The following is a 17,959-nucleotide window of genomic DNA, read 5'->3' as shown; positions in this document are numbered from 1 at the left end:
ACAGAATGACATAATACAGAACATCAATAGACAAGAACAGCTCAAGGACAGAACTACATACATTTTTTTAAAGGCACAAGTAGCCTACATATCAATGCATACACACAAACTGTCTAGGTCAAATAGGGGAGAGGCTTTGTGCCGTGAGGTGTTGCTCTATCTGTTTTTTGAAACCAGGTTTTCTGTTTATTTGAGCAATATGAGATGGAAGTTCCATGCAATAAGGGCTCTATATACAGTGGGGAGAACATTTGATACACTGCCGATTTTGCAGGTTTTTCTACTACTTTCTACTAATTTTTAGCATAGGTACACTTCAACTGTGAGAGACGGAATCTAAAACAAAAATCCAGAAAATCACATTGTATGATTTGTATGTAATTAATTTGCATTTTATTGCATGACATAAGTATTTGATACATCAGAAAAGCAGAACTTAATATTTGGTACAAAAACCTTTGTTTCCAATTACAGAGATCATATGTTTCCTGTAGTTCTTGACCAGATTTGATTTGCACTTTTCCACCAAAGTACGTTCATCTCTAGGAGAGAACGCGTCTCCTTCCTGAGCGGTATGATGGCTGCATGGTCCCATGGTGTTTATACTTGGTTACTATTGTTTGTACAGATGAACGTGGTACCTTCAGGCGTTTGGAAATTGCTCCCATGGATGAACCAGACTTGTGGAGGTCTACAATTTATTTTCTGAGGTCTTTGCTAATTTCTTTTGATTGTCCCATGATGTCAAGCAAAGAGGTACTGAGTTTGTAGGTAGGCATTGAAATGCATCCACAGGTACACCTCCAGTTGACTCAAATTATGTCAATCCGCCTATCAGAAGCTTCTAAAACCATGACATAATTTTCTGGAATTTTCCAAAGCTGTTTAAAGGCACAACTTAGTGCATGTAAACTTCTGACCCACTGGTATTGTGATACAGTGAATTATAAGTGAAATAATCTGTCTGTAAACAATTGTTGTAAAAATTACTTGTGTCATGCACAAAGTGGATGTCCTAACCGACTTGCCAAAACTATAGTTTAACAAGAAATTTGTGGAGTGGTTGAAAAACGAGTTTTAATGACTCCAACCTAAGTGTATGTAAACTTCTGACTTCAACTGTAAATGTGATATAAAAAAACAACTGTTTTTTCTTTGTCTTTATTGGGTATTTTGTGTAGATTGATGGGGGGGGGTAACAAAATATGGAAAAGTCAAGGGGCCTGAATACTTTCTGAATGCACTGATAACTGGCCACTCATTATCTCTCAATTATTTGGGGATAAATTGATATAACGATTTTAGAGGGTTAATTTAAAATTTTTGACTGGCTTCTACATAACCACAATTTTGCCGGAGTTACTCACTCCCCATGCCTCCTGTCGGTACATGCATCCGCGCCTCTATCAAATTCCAAAATGGTATGTTTTCTATGGAAATGCATTGGTGGTTAGCCGTCGTCTTTTACTAGTAATGCCTTGTATATTTTAGAAAGTGGCTCATTAGAGCAGTGTTTCTCAGGGTATGATTATTGCTTAGGTTGTGAGAGGCTCAAATCCCAGACGAGCCAGCTATTAAGAATGTGAAAAATGTCATCAAAGTCTGCATCATACCTAAGAAGTTATATGATTTCTATGGAAAAGCATTGTCTGTTAACCTTCGTTTTTCACCAGTAATGCCTTGTATATTCCAGAAGGTGGTTCCATTTCATCTTTTTCTCTGAAAATATGGGTTAAAGCTATATAAAGGGCTCGTCCGGGATTTGAAGCAAGGACCTCTCGCACCAAAGCGTGAATCATACCGCTAGACCAATGAGCCACTTTATGTCATATAGAACATTACTGATGAAAGACGACCATTAACAGCCCATGTGTTTCTCATTTTGTCTGTCATAGTTGAAGTGTACCTATGATGAAAATTACAGGCCTCTCATCTTTTTAAGTGGGAGAACTTGCACAATTGGTGGCTTACTAAATACTTTTTTGTCCCACTGTATGTATGATGAAGACTTTATTTACATTTCTCACCTTTGTAAAAGTGGGCTCATTCGAAATTTGAACCAGAGACCAATCGCACTCTAAGCGAGAATCATACACAGCGATAAAGGAACCCATTCTATCTGTTTCTCTGAAAATATTGGTTACAACTAGCGTTGGCGAGCATGTGATGCCGCGAAGCTGAGCAGAAGTTGACAAACCAAGCTCTTCAAAGTTATCCTATTATTACCTAAATAACAACGTTGAAACAATATTCTAACATCGGCTGATAAACTGTCAAGAGCCATGGACCTCTTTGTTGAATCCCAAGATAACAATAACGCCACAGCTAGCAAGATTACCATTAGCCCTCATAACTCAGATGACAGTTCCAGACTGTTGCTCTCAGCAGCCTCTTACAAGCCTGCCAGCATACTTGCTACTCTCATCTGGGAAATTCAAGATGGTAGCAAAGGTCTTTCTCTGAAAATTTACAAGAAATCGGCTGAACTCCATTCTTCCATTGACGACCTGAAATCCTCCTTGAATGATCTCCTTTTGAGAACAACTGAGGCTGAGTTGCGCATTAGCACAGTTGAAGATACCGTCACTCAACATGACCAGGTTCTGATACAGCCGCAGAAGGACAATGCCTATCTCAAAAACAAGGTAGACCAGATGGAGAACCAGAGCAGACGTAGCGTGTGGTGGGATTCAGAGAAGACAGCGAGGGTCGTGACCCGGTCCGTTTCTTCACTCAATGGATCCCTGATGTCCTAGCCATAATCAACTTCACCAAGCCGCTGGAAATCGAACGCGCCCACAGAACATCAGCACCGAAATCGCGGTCAGATGTGCCCCCACGGGCAGTCCTGATCAGGTTCCTCCGTTTCCAGGACAGGGAGAAGATACTGCAACTCGCAAGAGCCAAAGGGGACATCAACATCGATGGCAAGAGCCTTTTCCCGGATATGAGCACGGATCTCGCCTGACTTCGCAAGCAGTCCAGACCTGCCGCCAAAGCACAGTTCAGTACAATGGCCGAAGCCATCTTTTCGACATACCGGCAGACGTGTTCACTTTTCTCAAAGAACTGAAACACGTTTTATTCACAATGGTCTTTCTCTGGGATAAGACGCAGTTTATTTTTTGTTTTTTCTTATCCATGCTGTCCTAGGACAGAACTGCTGATATCTTCTTGGAATTTGGATCCGTTTACCGCACTATCTGGTCGCCTCAATTGATTTGCACACTTTCAACTAGTAGTTTTCCCCCCCCGTGGTGAGTTCTATTACATTTACAGGAGAGTATATTTTGGTTTAGCCAAAATCCACTGGGCGAAGCAAATTAGTAGGCTTAGGCCTACTGCTTTCCACCCCATTTATGTTTCTCCTCTCCTGAAAAAGAGACTCAAAGCAGCCCTGTGGACAGTAAATATTCAGCCATAAATGTCTATCCACAATGTTTGTTTTCAACAGAGAGCTCGTAGGTTTTTAGTTTACACCAAGGTTTAGCTAGGAAGAGCAAGATGGAAAGTGAGCAACAACGTATCTCTACAAGTGTTTTCATGTTTGATTGTTGGGATTGTGGTTTTAGTCTGACAATTAGGGTGGGTGGGGTTTCTGTTTTTTTCTATGTTTATTGTGGTTTCCTTCCTAAAGAGACACAGGTCACTTCAATGTTCTAACTAAAGTTTAAACATTACCTGACTATTTACATATGAGGGATTACCTTTTGGTTATATATTTGAAACTCAACCTATGCTTAATCCACTAAAATATGTCACATTCAAGTAAAAGGTCTTAACAGACCGATTAAGAAATGAAAGGCTGATATTGTGTTTTTACAGCCATTGAACACAAGAAACTGAAGAGGGAATGGGTAGGACAAGTTTTTGCGTCCTCTTTTAACTCCAAAGCAAGAGGAACTGCAATTTTGAAATAGGTAGACACATCCTCTTCTGCGTCAACAACACCATCTCTGATCAGGCAAGTTTGTTTTGGTGCAGGGGCATATGTTTTCGGAGTCTTGGACCCTATTGAATATTTATGCTCCTAACTTTGATGACCATACGTTTATTCAGAATATCTTCCTTCAGGTTGCTCAAACACTACTAGGATGGCTACTGGTAGATGAGATTATAATTTTGGTTTAGATACAGTTCTTGATAGGTCCTCCCTTCTTACCAAAGTCGCCAAACTCACCATGTCATTCCTGAAGGATCTCAATTTACTAGACATTTGGAGACAGATGCACCCACAGGATAGGTAATACTATTTTTTAATTCACACCCACACAACACATACACACAGGCATAGATAACATCTGTATCAGTAATGCCTTTTATACGCTAGAAAGTGGCTCGTTGGTTTAGGCATATGATTCTCGCTTTGGGTGCGAGGGATCCGGATTCAAATCCCCAACCGAGCTCTTTAAAAAGGACCAGTCTAAGTGAAAACCTTATACACAATTCTCAGAATTCGTCTTCACTGAAACAGCCAATGCTAGATTTAAGCGGTATTTAAGAGAAACAGCTGAAATGTGTTGGTCTTTCTCTGTGTATGATTCTCTCTTAGAGTGTGATTGGTGTCTGCTACAAATCTCGGGTGAGCCTACTTTTACGAAAGGTCTGAAACGTAAATAAAGTCTTCATCATCCAAAAGAACTTTCCTGTGAAGACAGATGGGCTGTTACATGTCGTCTTTTATCAGTAATGCCTTTTATACATTTGAAAGTGACTCGTTGGTCTAGGGGTATGATTCTCGCTTCTGGTGTGAGTGGTTCCAGGTTCAAATCCGAGGTGACCCCTTTAAAAAGGTAAAGTCCAAGTGAAAACCTTCACCAACATTCTCTGAATGTGTCTTTACTGAAACATAGCCAATGCTGGATTTAAGAGAATCAGCTGAAATGGGCTCATTTATCTCTGTGTATTGATTTTTGCTTAGATTCTGATCGGTGTCTGAGATTAATCTTGGATGAAGTAACTTTTACAAAGGTCAGGAACGTAAATAATGTCTTCTTCGTCTTATATATACGCTAGAAAGTGGCTCGTTGGTCTAGCGGTGTGATTCCCTGGCAGATGGCGCCGGAGGAGGTGGCCGCCGTTTTACGGTCTCCTAACCAATTGTGCTGTTATGTGTTTTTTCCCGCGATATTTGTAAATTATTTTGTACATTATGTTTCTTCAACCGTATCTTATGGCAGAAAGAGCTTCTGGATATCAGGACAGTGATCACTCACCTTGGTTTAGACAAAGATTTTTTCAACAACAACAACAACAAGCAGGACTCACACAATATTCTCCAAACACCCCACATGGCAGACATCCCAATTATTCGCAAAAGGAAGCGACGCAGAGGACGAAGAGCCAGATGCCTCGTCCGGACCCACAGAAGGCGAGTGGGAAAGCTGCCATTACCGTCAATACTACTCGCCAGAGTGCAATCATTGGACAATAAACTAGACGAGGTACGATCACGGATATCCTACCAACGGGACATCAAAAACTGTAATATCCTATGTTTCACGGAATCATGGCTGAATGATGACATGGATATTCAGCTAGCGGGATATACGCTGCACCGGCAGGATAGAACAGAGGTAGGCGGTCTGTGCATATTTGTAAACAACAGCTGGTGCACGAAATCTAAGGAAGTCTCTAGATTTTGCTCACCTGAGGTAGAGAATATTGTGATAAATTGCATGCCACACTACTTGCCTAGAGAGTTCTCATCTATACTTTTCTGGGCTGTTTATTTACCACCACAGATGGATGCTGACACTAAGACCGCACTCAGTCAGCTGTACAATGAAATAAGCAAACAGGAAACCACTCATCTAGAGGTGGCGCTCCTAGTGGCCGGAGACTTTAATGCAGGGAAACTTAAATCAGTTCTACCAAATCTCTATCAACATGTTAAATGTGCAACCAGAGGGAAATAAATTCTAGATCACCTGTACTCCACACACAGAGACGCGAACAAAGCTCTCCCTCACCCTCCATTTGGTAAATCCGACCACAACTCTATCCTCTTGATTCCTGCTTACAAGCAAAAATTAAAGCAGGAAGCACCAGTGACTCGGTCTATAAAAAAATGGTCAGATGAAGCAGATGCTAAACTACAGGACTGTTTTGCTATCACAGACTGGAACATGTTCCGGGATTCTTCTGTTGACATTGAGGAATACACCACATCAGTTACTGGCTTTATCAATACGTGCATTGGGGACGTCATCCCCACATTGACTGTACGTACATACCCCAACCAGAAGCTATGGATTACAGGCAACATTCGCACTGAGCTAAAGGGTAGCGCTGCCGCTTTCAAGGTGTGGGACTCTAACCCGGAAGCTTACAAGAAATCCAGTCAATACAGGGCTAAGATTGAATCATACTACACCGGCTCCGACGCTCGTCGGATGTGGCATGGCTTGCAAACTATTACAGACTACAAAGGGAAGCACAGCCGCGAGCTGCCCAGTGACACGAGCCTACCAGACGAGCTAAACAACTTCTATGCTCGCTTTGAGGCAATCAACACTGAGGCATGCATGAGAGCATCAGCTGTCCAGGACGACTGTGTGATCACGCTCTCCGTAGCCGACGTGAGTAAGACCTTTAAACAGGTCAACAAACACAAGGCTGCGGGGCCAGACGGATTACCAGGACGTGTGCTCTGGACATGTGCTGACCAACTGGCAGGTGTCTTCACCGACATTTTCAACATGTCCCTGATTGAGTCTGTAATACCAACATGCTTCAAGCAGACCACCATAGTCCCAGTGCCCAAGAACACAAAGGCAACCTGCCTTAATGACTACAGACCCGTAGCACTCACGTCCGTAGCCATGAAGTGCTTTGAAAGCTGGTAATGGCTCTCATCAACACCATTATCCCAACCCTAGACCCACTCCAATTTGCATACCGCCCAAACAGATCCACAGATGATGCAATCTCTAATGCACTCCCCTGCCCTTTCCCACCTGGACAAAAGGAACACCTATGTGAGAATGCTATTCAGTGACTACAGCTCAGCGTTCAACACCATAGTACCCTCAAAGCTCATCACTAAGCTCAGGAACCTGGGACTAAACACATCCCTCTGCAACTGGACCTGGACTTCCTGACGGGCCGCTCCCAGGTAGTGAGGGTTGGTAGCAATACATCTGCCACACTGATCCTCAACACTGGAGCTCCCCAGGGGTGTGTGCTCAGTCCCCACCTGTACTCCCTGTTCACCAACGACTGCCTGGCCAGGCACGACTCCAACACATCATTAAGTTTGCAGACAACACAACAGTGGTAGGTCTGATCACCAACAACGACGAGACACCCTATGGGGAGGAGGTCAGAGACCTGGTGGTTCCAGAATACAACCTATCCCTCAACGTAATAAAGACTAAGGAGATGATTGTGGACTACAGGAAAAGGAGCACCGAGCATGTCCACATTCTCATCGACGGGGCTGTAGTGGAGCAGTTTGAGAGCTTCAAATTCCTTGGTGTCCACATCAACAACAAACTAGAATGGTCCAAACACACCAAGACAGCCGTGGAAAGGGCACAACAAAGCCTATTCCTTCTCAGGAAATTAAAAAGATTTGGCATGGGTCCTGAGATCCTCAAAAGGTTCTACAGCTGCAACATCGAGAGCATTCTGACCGGTTGCATCACTGCCTGTTACAGCAATTGCTCGGCCTCAGGCCGCAAGGCACTTCAGAGGGTAGTGCGTACGGCCCAGTACATCACTGGGGCAAAGCTGCCTGCCATCCAGGAACTTTACACCAGGCGGTGTCAGAGGAAGGCCCTAAAAATGGTCACCGGACTGCCAAGTCTAGGACAAAAAGTCTTCTCAACAGTTTTTACCCCCAAAGCCATAAGACTCCTGAACAGGTAACCAAATGGTTACCGGGATTATTTGCATTGTGTGCCACTCCCCCCCCCCAACCCCTCTTTTACGCTGCTGCTACTCTCTGTTCATCTTATATGCATAGTCACTTTAACTATACATTCATGTACATACTACCTCAATTGGCCTGACCAACCAGTGCTCCCGCACATTGGCTAACCGGGCTATCTGCATTGTGTCCCACCACCCGCCAACCCCTCTTTTTACGCAACTGCTACTCTCTGTTCATCTTGTATGCATAGTCACTTTAACCATACCTACATGTACATACTACCTCAATAAGCCTGACTAACCGGTGTCTGTATACAGCCTTGCTACTCTTATTTTCAAATGTCTTTTTACGGTTGTTTTATTTCTTTACTTACCATCACACACACACACATACCTTTTTCGCACTATTGGTTTTATCCTGTAAGTAAGCATTTCACTGTAAGGTGAACCTGTTGTATTCGGCGCACGTGACAAATAAACTTTGTTTTGATTTGATTCTCGCTTCGCGTGCGAGATTCAAATCAAAGTTTATTTGCCACGTGTGCCGAATACAACAGGTTCACCTTACAGTGAAATGCTTACTTACAGGCTCAACCAATAGTGCGAAAAAGGTATGTGTGTGTGTGCACAATTCTCAGAATATGTCTTCACTGAAATACACACAGTCAACATTAGAAATAAGCACTATTTAAGAGAAACACCTGAAATGGGTTCCTTTTTCTCTGTGTATGATTCTCGCTTAGAGTGTGATTGGTGTCTGCTACAAATCTAGGATGAGCCTGCTATTACTAAGTTCTGAAATGTAAATAAAGTCTCCAAGTTTCCTGTGGAGACAGATTGGCTGTAACCTGTTGTCTTCAGTAATGCATTATACATGCTGGAAAGTGGCTTGTTGGTCTAGGGGTATGATTCTTACTTTGGTTGTGAGAGGTCCTGGGTTCAAATCCTAGATGAGCCCTTTAAAAAAGACCAGTAGTCTAAGTGAAAACCTTAAACAAAATTCTCAGAATATGTCTTCACTGAAGCACACACAGCCAATGATAGATTTAAGAGAAACAGCTGAAATGGGCTCCTTTTTCTCTGTGTGTGATTGGTGTCTGCTACAAATCTCAGATGAGGCTGCTGTTACGAAGGTCAGAAACATAAATAAAGTCTTCATCATCCATAAAAATAAGCTAGAAAGTGAGAGGAACGATTCTCTCTTCGGGTGCGAGAGGTCCTGGGTTCAGATCCCCAACGAGCCCTTTAAAAAGGACCAGTCTAAGTGAAAACCTTTAACACAAATGATTGACGATGAATGAGCTAGCTGGCTTTACACGCGCCTTATTTGTGATTGGCCAACATTTGCATATAATTAGCATTTTGTTATTTAATGTGTATCTTTTTTGACATTCAAAGACCCAAACTGCGTCCCATACTCGATATTCTAAAGGCAGATTCATTACCTTTATAACCATTATCCATCTTGGCCTTCCGAGAAGACTTTTGAGTCTTTTATTGGAATGCTTTGTGTTTAAAGATGAAATGATCTCATTTAGCCAATGTAACCACTCACTAATGTAAACACTCTTAACCATACAACATTAAAAAAAGCTGGATGTTTACATTTGGACAATATGCTGTATTTGTATCAACTTTAGCTAAAGAATTGTGTCATAGTGGGTGCCCATGCGATATATAAACAGTCACTTTTCTGTCTGGTGGACTGAAAATCTGGACACTCCATCAACACGCCTGTGTTGTGTTGCGAGCAAAATGTTACATAATCAAAATGTAATTTACAAGGGCACCTTGCGCCACGTTGTATTTTGATATGAATTGAAATTCGAAAATGAACAAACTAATTTACAATCTGATAATTTTGTCCCTTGTTTCATCACCACTTTTTTCTCCAGATTGGATAGGTTTACGACTAAATATAAACAATTCAACCCGCTTTAAGTGTCTTTGCTTTACAAACTTGATCATCTTCAATGGGAACAAATTTCCACACAGTCAAGTCATGTTCTGTATGAAGTCAATACGTTTATTTTTTATTTATAGCATTTATTTGAATATTTATACGTTCTCAAGCTGTAAACACAATTCACCTAAAGTCTGCTTCAATCACAATTCAGTTAGCAATGCTTGCAAAATGAACAGAACATAAAACAAAGGCAGGAAGTGATAGCTAACAGCCATACAGTATATACAGAATTTAGATTATATACAGTACAGAAAGAATCTGTGAACCCATTATGTATTTTGACATTGCAAATGTACAAATAGCTTGCAGTTGACTATATTACAGATTCCTATGCTGCACAGTATTTGTGTGTGTAAAAAATAAGACCATTAAAATAGCTTGTGAATTAGTCCCTTTACATGAAATGCACAGTAGCGTACTCTACTTAGTTGATTATGTTTGCTCTTATCTACAACATAGTGTGTGTCTTTATAGCGTGCCTTAACTAGATGCTCGGGCTGCATTTACTTGTGTCTGACCAGCATTCCATCAATCTGGAAAGGATAGAAATGTTATATAATGTAAATTTACTTTAAAACACACCCAAAGAGAGTGATCCGTGGCTAAATAATCACTTTTCATTGGATGAGGCTCACGCACAGCTTGGGTGCCCATCTCTTTCTCCTGGCACCCAGGCTAGCTCCCAACACACTCCTTTACTTAATGTTTCTAAGTGACAGTCTGATGTAGAGATGCCTTGTGCAGTAGCTCACTGGGACTAGGTAGAACCAGGCCTGGTGACCACAAGCTCAGAGAAATGCACAAAGTCAACATCAGAGCACACAGTACGAAACATAAGAGAGCAGTGTTGGTTACTGGTATACACCCATACACAGGATCGCACTCATGAACACATGCACCCACTCACACACATATGCAACTGTACAATTTGAGCGGTTACAGTATATAACCTGTCTTTAAAATAAGATGTTTCCTATATGTTGCTCAGTCGTGAGCTTTGGTGAAAGCCCAAAAGCCTTACAGGCGAGGCCAGTTGTAATCCTTAGATACATCATATAAGCATACGAAAAATAGGTATGTTACATGTAAAACATAGGTAGACAACTTTTAAAAAGCTGAAGGTTTACACTCAGACAATATGCTGTATTTGTATCAACATTAGCTAAAGAGTAGTGTTACTAGTGGGTGCCCATGCAATATATAAACAGTCACTTTTTTTGTCTGGTGTCCTGCAAATCTGGATACCCCATAAATCTTGCAGGCCTATGTTGTGCTGAACTACGGGCTAAGTTATCCTGGAAGCACATCCATCAGCCTACCTTAAACTATCATCAGACCTAATGCTCAAGTTCCAGTCATTTCAGACCCAGTCATTTATTTCAGTAACTGGTTGGACAGCAGAGTTGATGTGGGCCAACTATCTCAGTGTCACAACTCCAATGGGTATAGATACTTATGCAAACTGGAGGGTAAGGTGTTACAAAATGGTATTTACTGTAGACTTCACTGTCTTGTTACTAAATGGTATCATACCATCGACCATCCATTGCCATAGTTAGAGCATGTCGTTATAATGGCAAGTTATCTTGCCAAATTGAAATTACATTATCAAATCAAAATATATAGCTCAAAATATTAAGGTGAAGCATGGATCAGGTTTTAATACCAATTGTAGACAGGATGGGTGTTTTCTCAGACAAGAAATATCGACATCAATGCTGCCATTGATGTTTTATGACCTAAAGGTGGCGCCAAAGACCCAACAAAGATACTCCTGAGGTTTGCAGCATTGACTTTGACTGAGACATGTCCCTCTCTCTTTTTCTCTCTTTCTATCTCTATCTCATTTAGAATGAGATACAACCGGTGTGTCTAGGTCACAAATGCTTTTGAACAATGTTTAGAATAGGGACACAACATCATTAGACAGTAAATGCAACATTGCAAACACAGAAAATACTATGTTAGCAACTGTGTTTCCCAAATATCATGTTCCCACATCCTCAATGACAGAGGAAAGGAGACTAGGCTGCATGAAAGCCTTCCTAAATGAATCTCAAGCGACGTTGAGACTGAAATCAAAACTAACCACAGTCACTCTGACTGGCAGAAACCACTTAGATGCCTTGAGTATTATACAGTACAGTAATATGTGTGTTGGGGTGTTCTCTTTGGCTTTAGATGAGTGAACATGTCTCTTGTCCAACTACAGCAGTGACCATGACCAGGTAAAGTGAGCTCACACACACACACACACACACACACACACACACACACACACACACACACACACACACACACACACACACACACACACACACACACACACACACACACACACACACACACACACACACACTAATATAACTGCCCATTGTCTGCTCACAGAAAGCATTTATGAAACTGGAACATTACACTTTAATCAAACATATATATTTTCGGGAAGGGAGATGTAGTTTTTGGTGGTGCCAGTTCGTTCTGTTTTGTGTTACATAACTTCATAACACAGGAAGCTGTTTTATCGAGCACTCTGGGAAAATTGCATGACCAATCCCGGGACTCAGAGAGTAAAAAGTTAAAAACACTTAACCTGATCCAGTCACAATAGGATGTGACAGAGTTTTGAGGCAAGGGGTTTTCTCACTGAGTGCTCTCTGAAAAGCCATTACTGTACACGGCTGGGAGGGCTGCCCTCTTCACACTGATGCAGAGGAAGTGTGTGTGTAAAGGTATATAAGTGAAAAAATACAATGAATAGGATAGACACAGCCATTCGGTAGGCTTACAACAACAAAAAAACACACCGACTGGCAGATGTACAGTCTTGTAGCTAGGTGAAATTCAGAAATAACTCATAATGGTTCAGTCTGTATACTAAAGAAAGAGTGGGTGCAGGCAAGATCTCAACTTTTTGCCAATTGAAAAGATGGCAGCCCAAGTTGCCTTAGTTGAATGGGTGTGGTTTAACCATACTATTTCAGTGTTCAATTTCCTTTTTCAACTCATCATCAGAGTAGTGGGACACATGCCCTTTATATCAGATACAGAATCATGTCCACTCATCATTATATTTCTATTATCTACGCATGGAATAGTATCAGCTTTGGTAATCTCAACAAATGTTCAGTATTAGCTATTTAAAGTTGCAAAAAGGTAACGTTTTGGGCGACCTGACCAAATTCACATAGAAATGTGTGTTAAAGATATGTCATTCTCATTGAAAGCAAGTCTAAGAAGCGGCAGATCTGTTCTATGTGCTCCTGTTCTTAAGTTTTGTTTTGTGTCTTACTTTCAGTTTTGCACACTAGCTTCAAACAGCTGAAAATATTGTTGGTTATGGAGAACATATTTCACAGCGGTTTAGATGTTACAGTGATTCTCTGCACTATACTTGCTTGTTTTGTCATATATACTGAAATTAAGCAAACTATTTGAATTTTTGTGATTTTGCATAGTGCATCTTTAATGGAGTGCTGGATCAATTTATTTTATGGGACCTCTACAAGACAAAAACCTTTTCAAAGGTATTCTGGATTCTGAACCTTTTTAATCAAGAATCTGTTATAGAATAAATAGTTTATGAACGAAGTGCTTTTAAGGACTGTGAATGGTGAATACAATTCCTCGGATGGGAAATGTCTCCAAGTCTACTCTAAAATCTTTGGGTTGGGAGAAAGATATATATATTTAGATACTCTGATTGACTTTCCCAAGTGGCTATATATTTCCCATGGTGCCTGGTGTCTTGTTGAAGCTGAAGCTGGTCGCAGACGAGGAAGAAGGAGGATGCTGACCTCCGCCCAACAATGTTCCTCAGGCAGCCTCTAGGATCTGTAGTCCTTTTTACTATAGGGCTTGTTGCCTAGGATACTATCCATCTCATGAACGATGGAGGACGACAACTTTGGAAGAACCTGTGAGAGAAGGAGAATGACATAATGAACACAATGTCCCCATTGGAATTCAAATTCAATGCCACTACACGTCATCAAATCCATGTCAACAATAGTAAACAAATCAAAGTTTATTTGTCACGTGCGCCGAATACAACAGGTGTAGTAGACCTTACAGTGAAATGCTTAATTACAGGCTCTAACCAATGGTGCGGAGAAAAAGGTGTGTGTGTGTGTGTGTGTGTGTGTGTGTGTGTGTGTGTGTGTGTGTGTGTGTGTGTGTGTGTGTGTGTGTGTGTGTGTGTGTGTGGGGGGTAGGTAAGTAAAGAAATAAAATAACAGTAAAAATACATTTGAAAAAAGAGTATCCAGGCTATATACAGACACATGTTAGTCAGGCTTATTGAGGTAGTATGTACATGTAGGTATTGTTAAAGTGACTATGCATATATGATGCACAGAGAGTAGCAGTAGCGTAAAAAGAGGGGTTTGCGGGTGGTGGGACACAATGCAGACAGCCCGGTTAGCCAATGTGCGGGAGCACTGGTTGGTCAGGCCAATTGAGGTAGTATGTACGTGAATGTATAGTTAAAGTGACTATGCATATAAGATAAACAGAGAGTAGCAGCAGTGTAAAAGGGGTTGGGGAGGCACACAATGCAAATAGTCTAGGTAACCATTTGGTTACCTGTTCAGGAGTCTTATGGCTTGGGGGTAAAAACTGTTGAGAAGCCTTTTTGTCCTAGACTTGGAACTCTGGTACCGCTTGAACTGCGGTAGTAGAGAGAACAGTCTATGACTGGGGTGGCTGGGGTCTTTGACAATTTTTAGGGCCTTCCTCTGACACCGCATGGTGTAGATTTCCTGGATGGCAGGCAGCTTTGCCCCAGTTATGTACTGGGCCGTACGCACTACCCTCTGAAGTGCCTTGTGGTCTGAGGCCGAGCAATTGCCGTACCAGTCAGTGATGCAACCGGTCAGGATGCTTTCAATGTTGCAGCTGTAGAACCTTTTGAGGATCTCACGACCCATGCCAAATCTTTTTAGTTTCCTGAGGGGGAATAGGCTTTGTTGTGCCCTCTTCACGACTGTCTTGGTGTGTTTGGACCAATCTAGTTTGTTGTTGATGTGGACACCAAGGAATTTGAAGCTCTCAACCTGCTCCACTACAGCCCCGTCGATGAGAATAGGAACGTGCTCAGTGCTCCTTTTCCTGTAGTCCACAATCATCTCCTTAGTCTTGGTTACGTTGAGGGATAGGTTGTTATTCTGGCACCACCCGGCCAGGTCTCTGACCTCCTCCCTATAGGCTGTCTCGTCGTTGTCAGTGATCAGGCACGACCCAATACCATCATTAGGTTTGCTGACGACACAGGTAGTCAGCAAACTTCATGATGGTGTTGGAGTCATGCCTGGCCATTCAGTCGTGGGTGAACAGGGACTACAGGAAGGGACTGAGTAGGCACCCCTGGGGAGCTCCAGTGTTAAGGATCAGCGTGGCAGATATGTTCCTACCTACCCTCACCTGCTTGGGGCGACCTATCAGGAAGTCCAGGGTCCAGTTGCAGAGGGAGGTGTTTAGTCCCAGGTTCCTTAGCTTGGTGATGAGCTTTGAGGGTACTATGGTGTTGAACGCTGAGCTGTAGTCGATGAACAGCATTCTCACATAGGTGTTCCATTTGTCCAGGTGGGAAAGAACAGTGTGGAGTGCATTAGAGATTGCATCATCTGTGGATCTGATTGGGCAGTATGCAAATTTGAGTGGGTCTAGGGTTTCTGGGATACTGGTGTTGATGTGAGCCATTACCAGCCTTTCAAAGCACTTCATGGCTACGGACGTGAGTGCTACGGGTCTGTAGTCATTTAGGCAGGTTGCCCTTGTGTTCTTAGGCACAGGGACTATGGTGGTCTGCTTGAAGCATGTTGGTATTACAGACTCAATCAGGGAAATGTTGAAAATGTCAGTGAAGACACCTGCCAGTTGGTCAGCACATGCCCGGAGCACACGTCCTGGTAACCTGTCTGGCCACACAGCCTTGTGTATGTTTTCTTTTTTTTTTTACGTGTGTCGCAACCGGTCACGGCTGGTTGCGACAGAGCCTGGGCGCGAACCCAGAGTCTCTGGTAGCCCTTAAACACTTCGCCACCCGGGAGGCCCAGCCTTGTGTATGTTGACCTGTTTAAAGGTCTTACTCACATCGGCTACGGTGAGCGTGATCACACAGTCGTCCGGAACAGCTGATGCTCTCATGCATGCCTCAGTGTTGCTTGCCTCGAAGCGAGCATAGAAGTGATTTAGAAGTGATGTCACTGGGCAGCTCGCGGCTGTGCTTCCCTTTGTAGTCTGTAATAGTTTGCAAACCCTGCCACATCCGACGAGTGTCCGAGCCGGTGTAGTATGATTCAATCTTAGCCCTGTATTGACGCTTTGCCTGTTTGATGGTTTCGTCGCAGCGCATAGTGGGATTTCTTGTAAGCTTCCGGGTTAGAGTCCCGCACCTTGAAAGCGGCAGCTCTACCCTTTAGCTCAGTGCGAATGTTGCCTGTAATCCATGGCTTCTGGTTGGGGTATGTACGTACAGTCAATGTGGGGATGACGTCCCCAATGCACGTATTGATAAAGCCAGTAACTGATGTGGTGTATTCCTCAATGTCAACAGAAGAATCCCGGAACATGTTCCAGTCTGTGATAGCAAAGCAGTCCTGTAGTTTAGCATCTGCTTCATCTGACCATTTTTTTATAGACCGAGTCACTGGTGCTTCCTGCTTTCATTTTTGCTTGTAAGCAGGAATCAGGAGGATAGAGTTGTGGTCGGATTTACCAAATGGAGGGCGAGGGAGAGCTTTGTACGCATCTCTGTGTGTGGAGTACAGGTTATCTACCTCTGGTTGCACAATTAACATGTTGATAGAGATTTGGTAGAACTGATTTAAGCTTCCCTGCATTAAAGTCTCCGGCCACTAGGAACGCCGCCTCTTGGTGAGTGGTTTCCTGTTTGCTTATTTCCTTATACAGCTGACTGAGTGCTGTCTTAGTGCCAGCATCCGTCTGTGGTGGTAAATAAACATCCCAGAAAAGTATAGCTGAGAACTTTCTAGGCAAGTATTGTGGCCTGCAATTTATCACAATATACTCTACCTCAGGCGAGCAAAATCTAGAGACTTCCTTAGATTTCGTGCACCAGCTGTTGTTTACAAATATGCACAGACCGCCGCCCATCCCCCCCCCCGGTCTTCCTGCCGGTGCAGCGTGTATCCCGCCAGCTGAATATCCATGTCGTCATTCAGCCGCGATTCCGTGAAGCATAGGATATTACCGTTTTTGATGTCCCGTTGGTAGGATATTCGTGATCGTATCTCGTCTAGTTTATTGTCCAATGATTGCACATTGGCGAGTCATATTGACGGTAACGACAGCTTTCCTAGTTGCCTTCTGTGGGTCCGGACGAGGCATCCGGCTCTTCGTCCTCTGTGTCGCTTCCTTTTGCGAATAACTGGGATATCTGCCCTGTGGGGTGTTTGGAGAATATCGCGTGAGTCCTGCTTGTTGTTGTTGTTGAAGCGGGCTGTCATGTGCCTTCTACTAAAGACGTGGCTTCTCTCTGGCCACTCTACCACAAGCAAACAGTTTATTACCCCAATGGGAAATATTTCCCAATAAGGTAAAACATTTAATTGAGCCACAATGTAAAAAACAAAACAACAACAAAATGTTCTGGAAATGAATAAGCAGATGTACAGTGCCTTTGGAAAGTATTCAGACCCTTTGACTTTTTCCACATTTTGTTACGTTGTGCCTCATCAATCTTCACACAGTAACCTATAACGGCAAATCAAAAACAGCTTATTTTTTACGTGCTAATTATTAATAAAAATATAAAATAGAATGGTTCAGACCCTTTACTCAGTACTTTGTTGAAGCACCTTTCGAGACTTCTTTCGTATCACGTTACAAACTTGGAACACCTGTTTTTGCTGTTTTTCCATTCAACTCTGCAGATCCTATCTAGCTCTGTCAGGTTGGATGGGGAGAGGTGCTACACAGCTATTTTCAGACCTCTCCAGAGATGTTAGATTGGGCTCAAGTCCGGGCTCTGGCTGGGCCACTCAAGGACATGCAGAGACTTGTCCGGAAGCCTCTCCTGCGTTGTCTTGGCTGTGTGCTTAGGGTTGTTGTCCTGTTGGAAGGTGAACCTTCGCCGCAGTCTGAGGTCCTGAGTGCTCT

At 42.7% G+C, this 17,959-nt stretch overlaps 1 protein-coding gene across 5 annotated transcripts in view; it reads right to left on the bottom strand.

Annotated features, from left to right (window-relative positions):
* Positions 1–9,880: 9,880 nt before the first annotated feature.
* LOC118361258 (voltage-gated potassium channel subunit beta-2-like) overlaps positions 9,881–17,959 on the bottom strand; it is a 103,691-nt gene continuing 95,612 nt past the window's right edge. For all 5 annotated transcript variants that reach the window (XM_052482949.1, XM_052482945.1, XM_052482946.1 and 2 more), the window contains one exon: positions 9,881–13,755. In XM_052482949.1, the coding sequence (XP_052338909.1) occupies positions 13,666–13,755 (90 nt within the window). In that variant the 3' untranslated portion in view covers positions 9,881–13,665. The remainder of the gene's footprint in view (positions 13,756–17,959) is intronic.

This window comes from Oncorhynchus keta, chromosome 28 (assembly GCF_023373465.1).
Source record: "Oncorhynchus keta strain PuntledgeMale-10-30-2019 chromosome 28, Oket_V2, whole genome shotgun sequence".
NCBI classification, from domain to species: Eukaryota; Metazoa; Chordata; class Actinopteri; order Salmoniformes; family Salmonidae; genus Oncorhynchus; species Oncorhynchus keta.
The sequence above is the reverse complement of the archived record's forward strand: the minus strand, read 5'-3'. Positions and strand labels throughout refer to the sequence as shown.